Source organism: Hipposideros armiger, unplaced genomic scaffold (genome assembly GCF_001890085.2).
Source record: "Hipposideros armiger isolate ML-2016 unplaced genomic scaffold, ASM189008v1 scaffold_201, whole genome shotgun sequence".
In the NCBI taxonomy this organism is placed as follows: Eukaryota; Metazoa; Chordata; class Mammalia; order Chiroptera; family Hipposideridae; genus Hipposideros; species Hipposideros armiger.
The window spans coordinates 1764434-1785786 of NW_017731551.1; the positions used below are offsets into that span (position 1 = coordinate 1764434).

Sequence of the window (21353 nt, forward strand, 5' to 3'; positions counted from 1 at the left end):
GAACTAGAAAAGCACCACATGGCACCAGCTTCCCTCAGACCCTCCACTGCTGACTCTGCCCGTGTGTGAGAGCAGGGAAGGGACAGCAGGACTCAGGCATAGAGGTATGAAAAAAATGACAAGAGAATTTAAAAAGGGAAGATGATGATATTAACCAAGGTAGAAGGGAAAAAATGAGGGAGGTGAGGCTTGAGGAGAAATCAGTGGTTGTACCCTCTCAGAAGTGACCAAAAAAAAAACAAAAATCTCCCCTCCCCTCGCCCCCAGTCACTGTCCAACAACTTTTACAGTTGCTTCTTGAAAGCTGGAAAACTGCCCACTTTAAAACAAATATCTGTTTTTATGCCATAACAAGGGCTCACAAATAGATACTTCAGTTTAACTGTAAGAATTTAGAACCATTTTCCCTGGAAGAGGTGTGCTGTGGATTCCATGTGAAGGGAGTGCTTTTGAGATGCTGATTCAGGGATGGATCAGTGGAGAAGAGTGTCCAGATCTCAGCCACTCCCTCCCATCCCACTTTCCCTGCATCTCACCAGGATCAGAGGGAAAGCAGCTCTTACCAGTGGAAGAGGCTGCTGAACACTGGGATGCTAAGAAGTCTAGAATGCACTCTGTCAGAATTCAGCCAAAAAGCAAGCATCCTCTAGTTCCGAAATGCAAGCTACATAGTCACGTGTACCTGTGGTGCCCCCGACAGGCCGAGGCCGGGCCACCGATGGCAAGTCCTCAGAGTAGATCCCTCGGGCAGCATATGAGGCTTCAGTGGATGCCTGGGGCTGCTGGGGCTCAGAAGGCACCAGCTCTGAAGGCTGCAGCAAACCAGGGCCAAAACCGGGTCTAAAGGCAAAGCGCAGCAAGCATCAGAACCACACGGTACCCCAGCTCTGGTATCTGACTAGGTGCACCCACAGCCCTGTGGGAAAAATAAGACCTATTTGTCTACTGGCTCATTACCCATCTCCTCTCCCGGAACTCGAGCTCCCTGAGGACAGGGATGTTTTCCGTTTGCTCACTGCTGACACTCTAGAACACTGCCTGAAAGACAGCTGAGGCTTGACAAATCTCTGTCGGATAATGGAAGAAGAAACCCTCTAGTTTACAGATCAAAAGAAGATGCAGTCAAGTTCTAGAGTCTGTTCATCTCCAGCATCTGACTAAAGTGGTGGTTGTCAACTTTGGCTCCACGTCAGCACCATGTGGGGAGCTTTTAAAGCCCTGATGCCCACGCTGTACCCTAGACCAATTAAAACAGAATCTCTAGCGGTGGGGCCCAGACATTAATAGTTTTTAATGCTCCACTGATAATCCCAAGGTTCATCAAAGCTAAAAACCAGTGCTCTAAAGCAGCATTTCTCCAACTTTTTGGTCTCAGGATCCCTTTATACTCATATAAAAATTATGGGGATTCCCAAGAGCTTTTATTTTTGCGTATTATAAGTATGTATCATATTTGAAATTAAAACTGAGAAATTTAAAAAATACTTATATTTAAAATTCATTTAAAATAACAATATTAAACATATTACATGTTAATAGTTTTTCATTAATTTACCTATATTTCCAAAAAAAAAACACCAAAAAACAGTGAGAAGAGTTTTACATCTTTTTCAAATTCCCTTGATATATCTCGATTCTCATACACTTTGTTTTCAATCAGTTGCCATAAATATGTACTTGGAAAAGGGAGGTATATTTTAATAGCCTTTTCAGATAACATTCAAGTATTTCTGATATTCTTCTTCCATACCACACCAAAAGTCAACAAGGTTTCCTTAAGGGTTAGTGGCAACATGGAATCTGAAATGATATCGATGGGCTTTTCCTACTCTGTTACATTAATTAAGATCCATTGGTATATCTTGTACTTTGAAAGGACCCACCTATGATTTTATGACATTGCTCATTTGGAAAATATTAGTTCACTGTGTTTCACAGACTTTCTAGGTATTGATCCATTTCATTTTACAGTATTAAAAAATATCACATTCATTAATATCACCATTGAGCTCATCAAAAAAGTCTTGAAGTACTTACTAGGAAGCTGTCAAGGTCACCGTGGCAGATGAAAGTTTCCAAAACTCTAATTTTCATTTGAAGGCTTAATTTTATTATTGGCAAGATGCTGTTAGTTGTTTTCCGTGAAGTGACAGGCCCACTTTGGTCATTTTCAAAACAGTATCTGTCAACCACCCAAGTCTGAATAATGATGTCTGCCAGTTGTTCGTTCAAGTAAAAAACATGTGAGCAGTTAGCTCAGCTCAGTTCTCAACTCAAACAACTGAACAAATATTTTTCCATACTGAGCAAAGTGCTTTATTATATATGTATTTCCTCTTTTGTCACACAGGCTATTAAAAAATCAAGGGTTTAGGTGTAATAAAATTAATCATTTTTGCTGCATCATCAAGGACATACTAACATAAAACTGGCATAATTTTTAAGAAATTGCGATGGTGGGGAATACGATGACTACTCAAACAATTTGCTGCCACCGCCTTAATTCATGCTAAGGCACCCTCTGCTTTTGCACCTCAGTGCAAATGTCAACATAACAAAAAATGTCAAGTAATGTCTTAATATTATGAAAATAGTTTTGACCTCATAGACCCCCCTAAAAGGGTCTCAAGGACACTCCAGGGGTCTCCAAATCCACTTGAGAACCACTAAAGAAATTTAAGAATTAAAAAAGATGGTAGTCTAATTATAGTTCTTTGCAAATGGCAGTCTCTACCAGTAATTAATAGATCAAACCAGTTTGATGAGAATATAAACTGATTTGCCCTTATTGCGTAGTGCTAGTTCTGGAGTGTATCTTGGAAATTGAAGCCCAGGCTATCTATATTACTCTCTTGAAATAACTGCTGCTGTTTCAGATTGACCTCAGAAAGAGATGTCTTGATATTTTTTACCTTACAGATCTAAGAGCTTAAATAAGGCAAAATCTGTACAATGGAGCTCACCTAACCTCATCATAAGCTCTGGACCATATACTTTAAGTGACTTCAATTCTTTGCAATTTGTTAAGATTTGTTATGGCCCAGCACATGGTAAAAAGTTTTAAATCTTGTATTTTAAAAGTATGTGTATTTTGTAGTGATCAACTCCAGTGTTCTATATACATCAAGTAAGTCAAGTTGATTAATCATGTTGTTCAAATTTGCTATATCTTTTCTGCATCTGTATATTTTTTTGTCTCTTATAAGCCAAATGTAGTTTTTAAAATCCCATTTGACAACCCTTTGGTCTTTTAATTGGAATGTTTAGCAATTTATATTTAATATAATTATTCATCTATATGAATTTAGATCTCTGCCATCTTATATTTGCTTTCTATATGTCCTGCCAATTGTTATGTTCCTTTTTCTCCCATATTTCTTACCTTCTTTTAGATTTTCAAATTATTTTATTTCTCCCTACTACCTTGATATTATTTTTTTAGCATTCTTTAGGAAGTTATCCTAAACATTACACTAGGCTCTTTGACGTGTTACAATCTAACACAAATTAATACTTTTATATCTTCCCAAACAATGGCTCTTAACTCCATATTAAGCACAATTATTTTAAAACTCTGTTCAATAACTCTAATACCTGGATCCCTTCTAATTCCATTTATATAGTCTGTTTCTCTTTATTTTTTTAAGTCATGTTTTCTTTTCTCCTCTTATGCCTGGTTGTGTGTGTCTATTTATATAATGATAATGGGAGGCCTAGTGTAATATTATCTTCCTCTAAAGGGGAATTACATTTGTTTCTGCCAGGCAGCTGGAAGAACTAACAATGCCTGATCACTCAATCCAATCAGGAATTGAGATAATTCAAAGTTGAGTTTTAGCTCCTGTAGGGACCCACTTATTTACCATTCATCCTTCTTCCTAGGGCATAGCTCTAAAAGATCTGAACCCAAAACCTTTGGGTGTTTACAAGGGTCTCTCATCCTTGTTCTCCCAGCCCCATAAGTCTGTCAAAAGTTTTGCTCAGTTTCTCAACTATCTCCTCTGGAATCATCAGGTGCCCTGGGAAAGGGTGGCCCAAAGGCAGAGCTCACCTCTCTAGATTTCCTAGATCTGGGCCCCATACTGCTTAACTGCCTGATTCGTTCTCTGGATTTTGTATTTTTATTTTAAAATCTTGTCTAACTTTTCCAGTTGTCCTCAGCAAATTATCTAGTCTGCCACTACTGGAAGCAGAACTTAAATTCCAACTTTTTTTCTTCTCTTCTGGTTAGATCAAGAGAACACACAACTCAGAGTTTTGCATCTGCTCATACTAGCTAAAAGAAATGAGTTTACAAAATTAAAAAAGAAAAACGGCCTACATGAGGAAGATCTAACACATTTTCTCCTGAAAACTTTACCTTGGCAATGGGCCTGATGGGGGAGTCATTCCATAGTCTTCATATCTCTGGAAGAAATTCAAAAGAAGATAAAGATTAATATTCAATACTTATTAGAAAGTGACAACAGCAAACTTATAAATTTAGGTTTACAGGATCAACTTTCAAGAGAATTATTTTCTCATAAAAAGTTAGCATGCTATTGGGGCATTCTGCCATCAAGTAATGCCAGAAGTTTCAGTTTGGGGAACTGGGCTACCAGACTTTAAAAAACACAAAACTAATTTCTAGACCTCTCTTTCTTTTGTAAAAATATGAATAATCAGATTTCTGTGCCTGCTCTTCCCTACAGGTTCATTTGCTATAAACCTGTATCTTTTGCTTAAAAAAACAGGCCCAAGTGGCCACGTTTATTACAAATGACTATCAATATTGGCCACAATAGTCACCAGGTCTAATGGGTGCCCAGTAGCTATTCAAATACACTCAAGAAACTAAACTACACAAGTGCTGTACCATGTTGTATAAAGAAAAAGATATAAAGAACCAGAAATTAGACTCTTGAAGATGAAGTGAGAAACTTCAGTTTCTGGCAGTTGTCTGGCTCCCAGGAGACCCAGCCATACTCCCTGTCCTTAAGTTCCACAGGTGTCCCCATATCCTTCAATCAACTCTTTTATTAATTGAAATTTCTTAAATTAAATTTATTGGGGTTTTCAAGTGTACAATTCTATAATACGCGTACATCGTCTATATATCATCCTGTGTGCTCACCACCCAATTCATTTACTTGAGCTAACCTGAGCTAACCAAGTGCTCTTTGACTAAAATAATATGGCACCGGATTTAAAGAAACTGCATTATGCTGCATTCCTCACGAAATCAACAAATCAACATATCCTAACCCTACCGTACATGGGACACCTATTTCGACATTTCAACAACTATGAATCATTGTTTTGGAATCAATTATTTTAGCAGAACAGTACCTCTGGATTGAGTCCAGCCAACTCCAGTTTGAACCAACCGGCTGTTCAGAGGCAGAAAAAAAAAACAAACTCCAAGTGAAGTTACAAAGTCAGCCTGGCTTCCGGATTTGCTCTAATATTAGATCTTTATTTTTCTTTAACCTCCATTTACTGAATTAGTATTTTTGGTAAGCACTGTCTGAGCACTAACTCAGGCCCACAGTAACACTAAAAAAAAAATGCTCACCACCTCTGTTTTGATGAAATCAACTGGTCAAGTTAAGTAATGTCCTCCTAACTGGTCTTAGACTCCAAAGACAACGCTTTTAACCACTGCACTACACTGCCCATGGTTCCCCAAAACAGACTATCTCCCCACTATAACTGCACTTCTATTGTGTTGAAAACATAGATGCTCTAGAGTCGGACAGACTGGCCAACCTACTCAACTTCCCTGGGCCGATTTCCTTACGCCAAGAAGGATAGAATGATCTCTACACCTTGAGTTCTGAAGGGGATATTAAATACGAAACTGTGCTCCAATCACTGCACCTTCTGACCCTCTCTGTTTCCACCCCCTTGGCAGAGGGAGAGAGTTCCCTAAGTTGTTGAGTTCCCCAACTGAGGTACAACAGGCCAAAGAGGGGTATAGAAGAAGGGAGGAATACAAGAAAAAAAGAGCTCCAATTCTTTTTCCAAATAATTAAAGGGAAATTGAGACTTGGAAATTATTCACAGTGGCCTTTGTGCTTTCAGCACAGTTTGGATTTTTTAAAACATATTCACATGCAAAATAAAACAAAAAAGATCAAGGCCTATCAGGAGATCTAATAAGAGAGAAACTAAAAAAAAAAGTGAAAAACAGCTGTTTTATTATTGTGCCAGGCATTTGAACTCTATTGTAGTCAGAAAAGGGGTGTTATTTTCCTAGAGACTGTATGCTTCAATGAAAAGGTTTTTTGTTTGTTTGTTTAAAGTCGGAGACAGAATGGCAGGCATTTACTCTAAATGGGTCATACTTGTATAAAAGTTTGGGGGACAAAATAGAATTTTAGGGTTTCGATCAGCTATGTCTATACAAGTCCCATTTTAATGCATTCCTTCATTCTATTCGGTATAAGACATGGGACCAGCACAAGAAAGATAGTCGGTGGGTGAAGTCTGGAATGGGCCTGCTTGTAAATGTCTCACTTAGCTCAGGTATCCATACCTACTACTCGGAGGGCTAGTCCAGGGTGGTTCACTTTGCTCAGGAAAGAAAATGCCACCTGTCAAGTGGTCTGACTCACCAATGCAAAACTAACACCCTTATGCTGGCAGAAAGGAGCAGAAATGTCATCAGATGGTAAATACAGGTTCATGGGGTTAACTGAAGGCACCTTGGAACCCACATTTCTGTGGTTTTTTCAGTGTAGTCAGAAGAAACAAAAGGTTATCAGGTTCCTCCTGGCAACAGAATCTTTAAGACCAGTTTATAAACATGTCAAAATTATACTAGGTAGTCACAGACACAACCAACGATTCTCATTTTCTGCCAGATTAAGTTGCTGTCATTCTCATCAAAATACATAAGGGTAACATCAAAAGTCCACAATGAGAAAACCACTCAATAACAGCATTTATAAAAATCTTGCTGTGGATTTAAATTTAGTTGAGATGGTAGATTAAGGCATTATCGCAGAGTCATGCAGCTCCAACACCTTTGAACAACAAGCAAATAACACAGATCTGTCAAAAAATTCCTGCTAAAATTCATCAGCAAAAACCAAATCAGTAAAGAAAACAGCAGAATTATGCTCCTGAGAAAAGTGGTCACCAAGGAAAAAACAAACAATTCTGGCATCACGATGTGGCTCTTAGCCCCATACCCAGAATATGCAGAGTTACCTTCCTGTGTAGAGAGAAGCTGACTAAACAGGCTGTACTGGAAAGGGAAGGAGAGGAAGGAAGGAAAAGTACATAAAGTAGGAGCCCCTAAGCAGTACCATAGGACGTAAGGCACAGCAGGAAGGGCCACCAAGTCTTGCCCCATCTTTCAAGTCATGAGTTTGAGTCTGAAGGAGCACAAACTCACAGGAGTGCAGTATCCACCGGCTGGGTGGGTGGGTGCTGGGTAAGAGCATGAAAGATGCAACAAGGTCACTAAAGAGGCCTCAGAGTATAAGCCCCACGGAGGACTGAACCTGGCCCCACTGGGCCCTGCCCTTCCTCTTCTGCCATGATGTCCAGCTACAGAAACATGGACTGAAAGTCATCCTTAAGAGCAAAACAGGTCCCAGATAAGGAAAGAAGAATACAAAGGTGAATTTACCCACATTCTAGTAAATCAAAGTAAAAGTAGGAGAGGCCTGCCTTAACCACAAACAAGACAAAAAAAAAAAAAATCATCATGGCCACTCTGCAAACATACTACAGCAACAAACAAACAAATACACGTTTCAAAAAATGAACATATGTAAAAGACAAAGAACCCAGTTTGGAAGAAAATACAAGTACCAGTCAGATTCTCTACAAGTATTAGGTTGTTGGAGAAGTCATGATGTATTTTTTTCTATGTATTTTGTTGCAAAAATGCGTCATGACTTTTTCGACAACCCAATATCTTGAACTATAAAAGAACTTACGAATGGCAATTTTTTCTTTAAGTTCAATGATGAGATGCTAAGACAACAGAATGAACTGAAACGGGAGACCACAGACTGTGGAAATAATTTGAGGAACAAAATAATGCCATTATGACTCCAAGAAATCAACTAGCAAAGAAAAAAATATAGATATTGCTTAATATCAAATTAATGTCACTGAGAAAAGGCCCAGGACCATCATAATGAAGGCAGAGAAAAAGGACAAAGAATCTAAAGTCATTAAGAGATAAAATGGTAGATACATAAAACAAAGAGGAGCCAACATAATGATAATTGCTATCTCTGACTCCAATAAATTGATTAGAGTAAGACAATTATTTCTGAAATTAAGTTTCCCTGAAGTGAATGAAAGAACTGAATCTGAAGAATAAATGAGCACTGGTTATTCAGGAGGAAAAATGAAAACGTATTTTTCAAAGTGTCAGGAACTATTTAGGCTTCCTAGCAGATCGGGGCCATGCATCCCCTATAAAGACAGCCACGGACTTCTTCACAGAACAATCCAAGGAGCATTGGGAGCAGGAGAGGTAACATGGCCAGACCATCAGGAAACAAGTTTAGGTCAGCAAGTGAGAACTCAAGGCTAAGTTAAGAAGCTCCTCGTAGGTCTCCCTCTTCATTCCAAGCCCTCCTGTCACCCAAAGGATCCATTTTGTGTAGGTCTCTCATCTCCTCAGCCTGCTCAACACCAATAAACAGCGTTTACTGGTCAGCCACACCCCTGGCATCCTACCCTCAAGACCAGAGGCAGGGCGACAACGAGGAAGTTCTTGCAATAATCTTGATGAGAGATGATGGTGGCTCCAGCTAGCATAACGCAGAAGGATTCGAGGAGAAGAATCTACCAAGCTCCAGACTAGAGAATACTAGAAGGCCTGTACTTACGCTGCATGGGTTGTTCGCCGCCGTCTGAGCTGGGCTGTAGAAGGACCCCCACTGGGTGGCTCGTCTCTCTTCTCGGGAAGGGGTGCTGTTCACAGGCAGGCCCGCTGGGACCCCCGGGCCTGCAGCCGCAGTGTTGACAGGCTGGCTGCTGGGGGCCACAAGGGCAAAAGCATCATCCAGGAGCGAGTGCATGGTCTGGCGCGCCTCCTCAATGGATGGCTGGGGCGGGATGTACTGCGGGGTCGGGAAGGGCAGGCCTGGGTACCTCCCCAGCTCCGCAGAAGACGGCGTCTGCACATCAGCCGGGAGGTCGGGGTCGGACTACAGTGGGGAAAACGGCCAAGCAGAGAACAATCAGACAGAAGCATTGAAAGCGACCTGAAAACAAAATTCTATCTAGGGCCAAATGGAATTTAACAATTTTCACTGACATTGAGGAAAAGGTTTACCGTAAGAATTTTTTAAAAATGACAGCTAAGAAATGTGCATTTCATCCCATGGGGGCAAAACGTTTGAATCAGGAAAAAAGTGAAAACATTCAACAATCCTTTGTCTGACAAAACTCAATTAACTACCTGAAATGCATTTCAGTGCCCAGAAGTTTTGTTTTGGTTTTTTTTTTAATTGAAAGCCCCTAACAAACCAAAAGTGATATCTCAGAGTCCATATACTAAAACACCTCAACTTTCCATAGATACAGAAACCAAAAACTAAAGCAATCTACTACGGACTATTAACAATGGGAAAAAAGAACCCTAGACAAACCCCAAGAGTTCCAACTCCTCACCATATTACAACTGTGTGTGTATAAATAATTTTAACACCTATTATGACAACTATTTACCATAGTGACAAGTATTTATTCCGAAACTAGCTTTCAAATGGAGGTATCTCTAGATAACGTGAGTCCTCAAGAAAGGTTTAAATTATATTCTATACCCACTGTCTATGAGGCAGGAGAATAAGGAACAGTTAAGATTTTTTTTTTAAACCCTTATTTCCTGATACTGCCTTATGAGCACACATTGCCATCATATACACTAGGTAAGCTGTACAGGACAAAGCAGGGAACCGACGGAAGAAGAGGGCTTTCAGGTCTCCATGGCTCCAGAAGCCCAAACATCACAGTGACGGCAGCTGACGCACGGAAGAGGTTCTGCACAAGTGAGCCCGTGCCCTCCATGAAGAAGGGTGGATGCCTTTTATCCAGAAATACTTTGCTCGCTCTGCTGGTTGGATCACCCCACTGAAGGGTCCAAGGAAGACATTCCCGTATCTGTCTGGATCAGTGAGTCTTTCACAAAGAAAAACTGTTCAGTAGGCACATCCTTACACTTAGCCAACTGTCTGGAAAATGCTTCCTAATGATAATAGTCTGTCCAATAGGTGATCAGGTACTATTCATGTCAGCCCCAAACACTTCTGGGCAGCAGCTGCTTAATGCCAGAGAGAAAACCACAAACAGCTGGCAAACCCACCAACAGCCCACCGACCTGTTTTGCTTGGCCCTCACTGTCAATCAATTAATCAATCAATCAATAAATAAATAAATACTTAGCCACTATTTAAAAATCTGAAAATTTCGTATTAAAACTCATATTTCTGAGGACCGGCTGAGTGGCTCAGTTGGTTAAGCACTCGCTCAAGAGTTTGAGCTCTGAGCAACAGCGGTTCGATGCCCGGCCCGAGCTGAGCTGCAGCTGAGCTGCCAACAGGTGGCAGGATGGCTCAGCTAAACAAACAAAACAAAACAAAAACTCAGATTTCTGGATTCTCGTGGCAGAACCTGAGGCTCCAGCATTCCCAGACCCTCACTCCCCGAAAGGAACAACTGCTGCTGAGCGGCGGCCGCCCTCCTGAGACAGGTCAGGTGCCCTCCCCTTCCCCTCAGTGAGTGGGTGGTCTCACTCCCGTGTACATTACACCCTGGTCCTGTCAGTCTGTTTCTTCAATATTGTAATATCCCAGTAAACGTTCCACTAAGTGATCTAGGGATTCTAAGTGAGGCTTCTGGGCCCCAAAGGGGGTCTCTGGTTATGACGTAGCATTGGAAAGGCTCTGCACCCCTTTCTTTATGGGGTGGATAAAAGGTCCCCATGCATGCTCTTGCCCCATTCTTGGTTTTCTTGAAGAGCAGCTAGGGAAGCCTGTATGGATGGTAAGTGTGCCACCAACCTAACAGTTCATGGTGGAGACACAGAAAAGCATGTCTGAGAACATATCCTACTGGTCAAAGGGTCTCTCCAAAGACAGAAGCAACGTGCCTGGTGGCGGTTCCAGGAGCTGACCAGGTATCTGCAGGGCAAGGATGAGAGTGGTAGGGCCACATGCAAAGCCCAAATGGAGATGCCACTGCGGGGACATCTTAGACACCCTTGAGGAGGGTCCAGGGCTAGAGCCACTGCCAATCTCACCCTTCATGGTCATAAGTTGAGAGCAGCTTGAACTTTTACAGCAAGAGAGAGATGCTCTGAAGGTGGACAGGAAGGTTCCCTTGGAATCCACTGGCCCCCTAAGTCCTGCCAAGAAGGTCAAAGCTCCAGAGCCCTGACACGAGAGCCTCCTGCTCTTTCTTGTTGCCTCATTTCAAGGCCAGCAGAACTCGCAGGCCAAGAAGAGGTCTTCATTTTTCTGTATCCCAACATCTAGCACAGACACTCCCATGGAGATGGTACTTAATAAACAATGAAACGCAGTCATCTACAAAACTGCATATGTAGCCAGGGTCCCTGAGCTGGAATTTGAATTCCACTCTCCTGAGTCACAGAATGATAATTCTATTATATTGTTTCCTTTGCACAACACATGCTCATCTGTCATTCTTCAGAAATACACAGGAACCTTTTAACCTTCAGTCATCAGAGGTGGTGTATCCTGGTGCCTAGTCTGCAATGCTTTGCGGGTATAAGAGAGGGATTATACACCCTGGTTGGTCCAGGACAATCTCACTTTATGGCTGTTGCTCCAATATAATAATTAACCGTGTTTCCTTTCACTCTCATAAGTGTATGGTTAGGATGATAAATTATATCAGGGATAGACAAACTTTTTTTGTAAAAGGTGAGACAGTAAATATTTTAGGCTCTGTGAGTCACACAGTCTCTCCTACAACTACTCAACTCTGCCCATTGTAGCAAGGGCGGCCACAGATAACATGCCAATAAATGGGCATGAATGGAATCCAATAAAACTTTATTTACAAAAACAGGCAGGTGGCTGGATCTGGCCCGAGGGCCGTAGTTTGGCACAGGCCTGAGTTACAATGGTAGCCTTAGTTACAAGGAATCCAGGCATATTTTTTTTCCCACTTTAGAAGAAACGAGCTCTCAAAGAGACCATATTTCAAGGGGAAAAGTGTAAAAATCAAGATAATTCAAAAACACGTTTGTCTAGTATCATCTTGAAGATGAAATACTACCCAAGAAAAGGTTAAGTTCCGAGAAAGGCACTATCTTTGAAAGCATGTGTTTCAGGATCTTTAGGGAAAGCAAAAAGTAAGACCATCGGAGGAAGAGTTTCATTTTAGGGACTCCGAAAAACAAAGCGATTAGAGGCAAAGCAGCTGGCTGAGGTGGTGTTCTGTGGGGAAGGGTTTCTTTCCACCAGCTGAAGGAGTCAACTCTGGGTTTCTGCTAAAGGGGGGGAAAAAAAAAAGGCAAGGAGAAAAATGATGGTCCAGACCACCAGGAGAGAGGCCTGATTTAAGGTCATGGATGAAGGCAAGCCCGAGAGAGCAAGATGGAATACAGGTTACTCCCTACACAAAATTCAGTGGCCTTGGAACGCATCCGTCATCCAACGAAAAAGAAGGGACAAGGACTGAAAAGGCTCCCCTGCAGATTCCTTTGAGAGAATGAGACCTGCTGGTCAAGGAAGTGGAGCCTATTTGTTAGTGTCACACAACAGAATCTCAGAGTCCCCGTGTGACTCTCCTGAGGAGCCAAAGGGACAGCCCTCTCCAAGGACAAAGCAAACACCGCAGAGACCCAGACAACCAACCACCTGTCCAAAAACACAGCAGCCCAAGAGCACCATCTGCTGTGAGAACAGCCAGCGATGGTTCCCCTACCTTAGGAATGCCTTCACAGCCTTCAGAAACTACTGGATTCAACCTACTGAGGAGCAAAGCCATCTGATTTGACCTGCCAACTCCCTGGAACCTCTCCAGTCCTCACAAGCAGGTAAGGGGTGGGGGTGGGGGCACGACCTACAGTAAACTCCCAAGGAAAAGCCTGGTTCTTTCAGGTAATCATGATTCAATATTTAGCCCCAATGTCAGCATGGGGTTTGTCACATTTGTATAATTATGTTTGGCATCTGTCAGTGTTCGTAAGGAGTATAATTTAGGAGACAAAATACAAAACTCAAATAAGAAGCAGCTGGCTGCATCAGCTCGCTCTAAATGGATCATGTCCTTCACAAACCCCTTTTCCAAGGATGCGGTTTTGCTAATTTCTCTCGAAACAAGGATGGCTGTGTACGTGTGCCTCCAGGAGGGAGGGCTGCACCCTGACGCAAGGCTATAGGCACCCACAGTGTGTCCTGGGGCTGCAGGAGTTGGTGCAGCTGGTGCTCACCCTATCTTGGGATGTCTTTGTGTCTGTATTTCTCAGGGCCCCTGGGGGAGACTGGCTCTTTCTCCCCTACTCAATAGGGTCTGTGTGTGTGTGTCTTAATGCTGTCAATGTCTGCCTTTTACACTTAAAACACCTCTGTCTGTGCCCTTTCTGTTAAAAGAATTGTTTCATTCCATATTTAACTTCCAGTAAGTGCTTTTCTCCCATTACAATCAAATGTATATATATATTATTAGCAAATACAGTATCTTGTAGCATTCCAAAACCAGAAGGGAGGGACAAAACCCTCAATATCCCTCTTATCACCAAGAAACCCAAACAACTCTGACGGGGAGCGGGGGGAACCTTCTGGGTGTTTTTCTATGTGTTCCAATTAACCTCAAGAAGCGCCCTTTCAAGCCCGAGAGGAGAAGGCCTGCATATAGAAAGGGAACACAGTGTTTTCAGGGCACTCACCCAGCAGCACCCTGGTTTGTACGACTTACAGCTCCCCTCATAGGCGCGGCCCATTCCGGCCTCCACCCCACACACCTCACGCCCCACACGGCCTTGGAGCACCAGCCACTGGGCTTCAGACAGGGCAGCAGCCACCCCTGCTTAGTCTCCTCTCCCGAAGAGCCACCCCAACACCGACTCCAGAAGGAAGGGGCAGCATTACGCACGGGACATCCGATGTAGGCCGAGTTGTGGACACCGGGGGGCCTCTTGTAAGTGCCGTCACTGTCTGTGGTGATGAGCCTGTCCTTCTCAGCATCTCCGGGGCAGCCATTGACCTGGTGTTTCCGGCGTGGCTTAGGAGAACGCTTTATCCGCGAGCTGCCAGGAAAAAAAGAGGTTATCTTCACAGGAAACAGGCCTCCCCTGCCGCTGGTATACCAGCTAAACACTAAGGATTGTCTGAGCACCTAGCCATGCTGGCCCCTGTAGCAAACACCCCACAGGATAAAACAAATACGACACAGTCTCTGCTCCAAGAAAGCGCAGTCTCCCTGGCCCGACTACAGTAACACACAAGGAACAGAGAACAACACGAGGCAATATATATCCTCATGACATTAGTTAGTTATACAGACGTGGAAAAGGGCGAGGTCAATGTGAGCTATCGACACATCGCTGGCTACATGGCGAACTGAGCTGGGTCTTAAAGGGCAAGTAGGGTCTGCAGGCCAGGAGGGGTGTGGGAAGAGGGTGTGACAGGGTAGGCACGACCGCACCGAGGGCCAAAAATGGAAATGCCGGTGAAGGGTCGGAGGCAGGGAGGCCACCGGCCCACGGAATGGCAGGCCTACCTATGCCGCCGTGTGGTGGGCAGCAGCTGGCACGGAGGGGCAGGCCTCACCTGTTACAGGAGCACAGGCTCCACATGGAACCATTACAGGTTTTGAGCAGAGAAAGACAGAAGTGACTGCAGTGTTTAAGAACATGCCTCTACATTAGGGGGCAAAAGTCTGGGAGACCAAGGCTGGGTGTGGCTGTGGCACAAGACACGAGAGATCCACCTGGGTGACCAAGCAGTAAATATATAGAGAGAGGTGAATATACTGGGGATGAGTGGGCTGAGAAGAAACGGAGGGCCCAGGAAGCTAGGGAGAGGTGGGCCTGGGGAGGAAAGGGTATGACCGCCATTTCAGAACGCTGAGCTGGAAGAAACAGAGTAAAACCCCAAGAAATGCTCTGAGGCAACTGTTAGGACAGGCAGGACAAGGAAAGCAGCCCGTCTACACACAGGTGGCCACCCAAGCAGGATCAAAGCCGCCCGGTAGTCTACACAGCCTTTCTGTTCATGAACCTCTTTGAGCCATTTTCAGAGACTTTTCCCTTAAAAACGGCCAGGCCCTCTTATCCCAGCCCTGACAGCAGAGTCCGGCTGGCTCTGCCCTGGGACCCCCACCTCTTCCTGGGCTCTATGAACACCGAGGGCACGCTGGCCGTGGGGTCCAGGATCTTGTCGATCTGCATCTGTGCCCTGCGGTAGACCCGGTGTCGCTCCCGCGTGTCGCCCGATGACAAGTCATCCACCACCGGGAACTCGTAGTGGCCGCGGCGCTTGGCGCGGAGCCGGATCTTGTTCCGATGGTGCTCGATCTCCGACTTGTGCCGCAGCGCCGTCTGAATCTGAGTGGGCGAGATGGCAGGAATCAGACCCATGGAAAGTGCTCGAAGGTTTCTGGGACCCAGGCTCACAAAGCACCTTGGGAAGGGCTTCCTGCCACGTCCCTTGCCCCCTGGACGGCAGTCCTAGGCTCCCACGAGGCCCCAAAGGATGTGACACAGGCAGGTATACCCACGCGGGGCGCAGAGGACCTGCCGTTTCCCACGGGCTGTCACCCCAAACTCGCCCACTGTGCATGAGGGCAAAGTCAGGGCTTCAACCCCTAAAGCCCAACAAAGATAACTCAAACCTGGAACATAAGTGACAACTTTGAAGATACTGAGTGACACTGACTAGACATACTATGAGAAAAAATGTTTTCCATACCCAACAATGACTCCTTTAGAGACTTTTAAACCCAATAATTACTACTTCAGAGAATTTTAAATTAAGACAGATTCGAAGATGATATTTACATTATATAACAGAATATCCACTTACTGATCATTATCTAGTGTCCCCTAACCAAGGTCCCCGCCATGAGACCCGCCCCCTTCCCAGAGAGGGGGTCCACATGTCTGGACACCTGTCATCACCAGCTCGGTGGGGCCTGAGCCAGGTCTTCATGAGCAGGTAGGATCTGAAGAGTAGAAGGGTGTGGGAAGAGGGTGTGAGGTGCCACCAAGCCCAGGGCCAGAGCCAGGAACGCCAATGAATGTTTGCCATGCACGTGACAGGTGACAGAGGAGGGGTGGCTCTGCTGTGCTGTGGTGCAGTGTAGACTGAGGGGCACTGGCTTTCATCAGGCACATTCCCATGGTCCTGTAAGCATTTAGCAAGATGGGGACAGAGAAGACGAAGAGGAACCGAGCTGGGAATCTGACTGGGAGGCAAGAGCAAGACCGTGGGCCAAGATGAGATAAGCATTCCCAGCTACACCACAGGGGGCCCAAAGCCACATCCTCTTTGAGACTGTTTTAGAGAAGGATAGTCCGTTGCATGAGGTTCTCGGCAGCTGACCAGCAGGAGAATTGAGAAAGCCCCTCTTACTCTATCAGGACCTCATTGTTCATTAAAATATGAGGTCCTCACAGGAAGACCAAGATATGCTAGGAAGGTGGACCAGAACCTCCTACTTAGAAAACATTTCAATTGAGCTGTGTGAAGCGAATGGGTAGGGACAACAGTATTGACAATGCTCTAGTTCTTAAGTTTGGTTCTCACTTACCATTGTGCTCTATCATCTATATGTTACCTAGTCATAGGTATGCATCCACTACTACATTTAAAATAGAAGAAAATGGGCTGGCCGAGTGGCGCGATGGTTAAGAACTGGCTTGGGATGCCAGAGGGCCCTGGTTCGGATCCCACATATGAGGGCCAGTGACACTGCCCTCCACAGCTAAGATGCTGAACAACAGCTCAACTTGGAGCTGGGCTGACGTGAGTCGCCGGCCATGGCGTAGGCTGCAGCCCCTGCTGCAGTGGGTTGCCATGGGCTACCGTGTATGTAGCCAGCAGCCAGCGTGAGCGGCCAGCAGCCACACTGAGCGGCTGTCCAGAAGCCAGCGACTGATCTGCCTCACCCGGGAAGAGCGCAGTGATGGTGCCAACTTGGGCCAGTGAAGCAACGTCCTCCACAACTAGACTGAAGAACAAAAGGACAGCAACTTGTCTGTTCCCCTTCCCCCAATTCCCCAGCACTGTTCCCATCCCCCAAATTCCCCAATAAAAAAAAAAAGAAGTATAAAATAGAAGAAAAAAATGGAGATGAAGACTATCAGGTGGTGAGGCCTGGAGAACGCATGCTTCTCTTTCTTTCTCCAGATGGAGAGCCCACTGCAGAGTGTTTACATGTGGCAGCTGCAGAGCACACAGGACCAGGCCAGGATGGGCCATGCAGGACTCAGGCTTCTGCACGTTGCTGAAAGCGGCAACACTCACCATCCTGAACCCATGGTACACATTCCTGTGGTCACGTGCTTGGCAAGGAGCCAATGAGGTGTGGACAGGGGAAACTCTAAGAACTCTTGATAAGACGTCTATAAGATGAGCCACTTTAAGGATCCCCTTTCAAGGGGGGATGGGGAATCCACTCTACCAATCTTATTACTCCAACCTGGCAGAACTCACAACAGCAGCCGGTGTTTTCTAGAGGTGGGGAACAGGCATGAAGCTGCCTTATGTGCCGTCCTAAATGGTACTCACTTCACTCAGTGTCCACCCAGGTCAAAGCTCTCAAGTTTAAGTCAACAGTGACCTGGCTGGTCTTCTGGTTCCCAACATCTCAGGAGGGAAGCAGAGCCAACTCACTCTTCCAGGATTCATTGGATTGGGTTTTATTGAGACTTACCTAGATCCTTGGAGTTAGAGCAGATCTATCAGGGGTCACATAGTCTACTACAGTCCCAAGACCACCCCAGGTTCAATGATTCACTAGGAGAGCTGACAGGACTCGGCCTTTAGTCCCAGTTATTACAGCAAACGGATACAAAGCAAAATCAGCAAAGGGAAATGAAACATGGGGAGAAGTCTAGAGACATAGAGGGAACCAGGCACAAGCTTTCAAGAATCCTCTCCTCGTGGGGCCACACAGGATGTGCTTAATTCCTCCAGCAATGAGTTGTGACAACACATGGGAAATGCTGTCTACCAGAGATGCTCATCAGAGACTCAACACCCTGGGTTTTTATTGGGGGCTGGTTATATAGGCAATTCCAGACTCCAAGAAGGAAAGCAGATATTCGGTATAAATCATATCGTTTGCACAGTTAAGGCACGGTGAGCCACTCTGTTATGAAAATGGTGGGAATCTTTCTGAAATTCAAGTTCCTAAACACCAGACATCGGCCAGGGCGAGACTTTCTAAGGACAGAAGTCTCAGGTCTCGCTTTACATCTGCCAGTGCACCTCTGAACAGTATCTGATCTTAAAAAAACACTGAGTGCATATTTAGAATGAAAAATACTTGTCGTCAGCTCATTCCGTTAGCAACCTTTTGACACTAACTTTCACTCATTTTTATGCACTGACCAAATCAGCAGGTGAGTTTTTATTCTTATTATTAATGTACTTTTTAATAAAAACAAATACCTCTTTGTTAATTTTGTTGGTTTCTGCCACTCGGTCAGCCAGTACGGGGTGGTGAACAGGAGGTGCTGGGATGGGCTGCATGGCGATCAGCTGGATCTTACTGGGGACCCGCCGACTGGCCTCCGAGGAGCGCGAGATCCTGTCCACATGCTCAAAGATGGAGGCCGACGAGTGCTGCTCGGTCCCTGCACTGGGTGGTGGTAGCCCTGGAACAGAAGGAAAAGGAAAATAAATAATAAATATATAAATATATATTATATATATTTATATATTATATGTATATATTATATATTATATGTGTGTATACATAATATATATATATATATTATGTATACACACTTCCTAAATAAATAGCAAATAATCCAAATTATGGATTAATCCTTAAAGAATCCTCAGATGGGCCCCTGACCAAAACCACACCCCACTCTGTGGCAGAGGCCTTGAAATATCACTGTTGGAGCTTTAATTGCCTGGGTTCAATATTGTCTCCCTCATCCTTCTTAAAGATTACAAATGCTGTTAGAAAAGATATGAAAATCATTATGACCCTGTGTGCCAAAGTTTGCCATTTTGTCTAAAGGGGTTTCAAAGTCTTCGACAAGAAAGGGTAAAGGAAAGGAGGATGTGAAATCGCTCAGTCAATAGCAATTTGCAGAACTTTATAAAAAGCAAAAAACGATATAGCAACTCTGAGCTTCCATTCTCATTTGGAAAGAAATTCAGCTGCCAGCAGTACAGACATGTGCTGATTAACAATGGGCACTTCTGGCTTTTCAGTTTCTATGCAGAAAGAAAATCTAGTTGAAGAGGCCTAAGAAGAAAAGGCTGCTGCCTGGAGGAGATTGGTTTCCCATTCACTCATTCATTCATTCATTCATTTAATTTTTGTTTGTTTGTTTTGTTTTGTGGTTTTTTTTGTAGCTGAGCCATCCTGCTACTTGTTGGCAGCTCAGCGGCAACTCAGCTTGGGCCGGGAATCGAACCGCTGTTGCTCAGAGCTCGCACTCCTGAGTGAGCTCTTAACCAACGGAGCCACTCGGCTGGCCTTGGTTTCCCCTTTAAAAAGAGATGAAGAATACACTTAAAAATCATTAAAAGGGTAAACTTATGGCATGCATATGTTACCACAATGAATCTTAAAGTAATCAGAACTGCGAGAAAGAAAAAAAAAACCCAAACTAATGTATAGAAAAAAAAGATAGAAGAGAAACTTTAAAATGTTAACAGAGACAAAATCTTGGTATAAAGGGTAATTCCCCACTCCCAATTTCTTCTATTTTCTATAATGAGGATTTTTTCTAACGAATACTATTTTTATAGTAGAAATAATTCTAATGAACTTTAATTTTAAAAAGGCAAAAAGAGAGACAGAGACATGAAGAGGTTACTGAATAGATGAAACAGCTGTACAGCTGACTGATGGCCTCCCTGAGAAGCCACAGCCGCCTCCAGACACTCGGACATTGCTTTAAACTAAATGACCAATTGGCCAAGAGAAGGAGTGACAGCCTATAGAAACTGTTTTCAAACAAAAGCCTGAAGTTTGAAACCCCAATCGCCAGTGAAAAATGGGGAGATTTCTCCCCAGTGTAAAAAAACAATAGAGCTGAGCAAAGCGGTAAGAAACCGTACTGACATTTGATACAAGGAACACATATCTGTGCTATGTAAGTCCTTGCATTTCCTCTCCATTTGAATTATATTCATTTGTTGTCCCAAGCGATTAGAAATGATGTATGTAACTCTGTGAATGAACATCGTCTCTCTTAGCAAGGAGGCACAGTTGTCTGGATTCTGGCTATTCTGAGACTTTCTTCCCCTGCCCTGGACCTGGAGGGAGCCTGACTGACTGACTGTGCAACGCGAGCCCAGCCAAGCACCATCATTCATCCAGCGGCAGCTACTCAAATTGCAGGCACACAGCCTAAAAGGAGATCATTAGCTTCACCAGATAGGCTGGCCGTGCTAACTCAAACTTACTAAGTGACAACAAATGTCACAAAGAATGGCACCTAAGCTACTGATGCCTAAAGGTGAGCTCACCTTCCTCCACGATGGTAAAAAGACCAGAGTGGCAGGGAGCTCCAAGTGGCTGGAATGCAAAGAGGGCCAAGGAAGAAAGCCCCCTCCCCTGCCCCGTGCTGTCTGCCTGCCTGGGTACCACGGAACTGCAGGCCTGTGATTGGCTCCTGTCCACCCTCATCCTACCCTCCCCAGCTGTGGTCATGGATCCTTGCTCTATAATTCACCAACTGCAACCGGAGAAGGAGAGGACGCTCAGAAAACCCTCAAGCTTACTGTTGCCCAGAACCCAGCCCTTCTGAAAGACTAAAAACAGGGGTTATTTGTCATATATACCGGGAGTGCCAAAAAAATGCATACAAGTGGACACTTTGGTCAGCGTTGCTCAAGCAGTAGTTCACCGTCATCAGAAGTGTCTGGACGCTAATGGGAACCACTTTGAGCACCTCTTGTCATTGCAGAAGTCAAACGTGACTCGTATTCATCTTTTGTTAACGGTATACATGATTACAATTTTAATAGAGTTTTCCTTTCTTAAAATGTGTATACATGTTTTTGGCACGCTCTGTATATTTGATATATATGTACATACATATTTGTCACATATATAGATATGTATGTGTATACACACACACATCCAAGTTTATATATAATATATATGTATTTTTTGTTTTTAAAAAGCGTGTATAATAATGGCCAATGGGAAGCACAATGGATATACAGAGATTAATG

At 44.0% G+C, this 21353-nt stretch overlaps 1 protein-coding gene across 1 annotated transcript in view; it reads right to left on the reverse strand.

Annotated features, from left to right (window-relative positions):
- KIAA1549 (KIAA1549 ortholog) overlaps window positions 1–21353 on the reverse strand; it is a 127324-nt gene that overhangs the window by 10527 nt on the left and 95444 nt on the right. The window contains exons 11-16 of the mRNA XM_019653242.1: window positions 18600–18805; window positions 15306–15529; window positions 14077–14230; window positions 8838–9158; window positions 4361–4407; window positions 683–840 (exon numbers count right to left, since the gene is read on the reverse strand). Coding sequence (XP_019508787.1) covers window positions 683–840; window positions 4361–4407; window positions 8838–9158; window positions 14077–14230; window positions 15306–15529; window positions 18600–18805 — 1110 coding nt within the window. The remainder of the gene's footprint in view (window positions 1–682; window positions 841–4360; window positions 4408–8837; window positions 9159–14076; window positions 14231–15305; window positions 15530–18599; window positions 18806–21353) is intronic.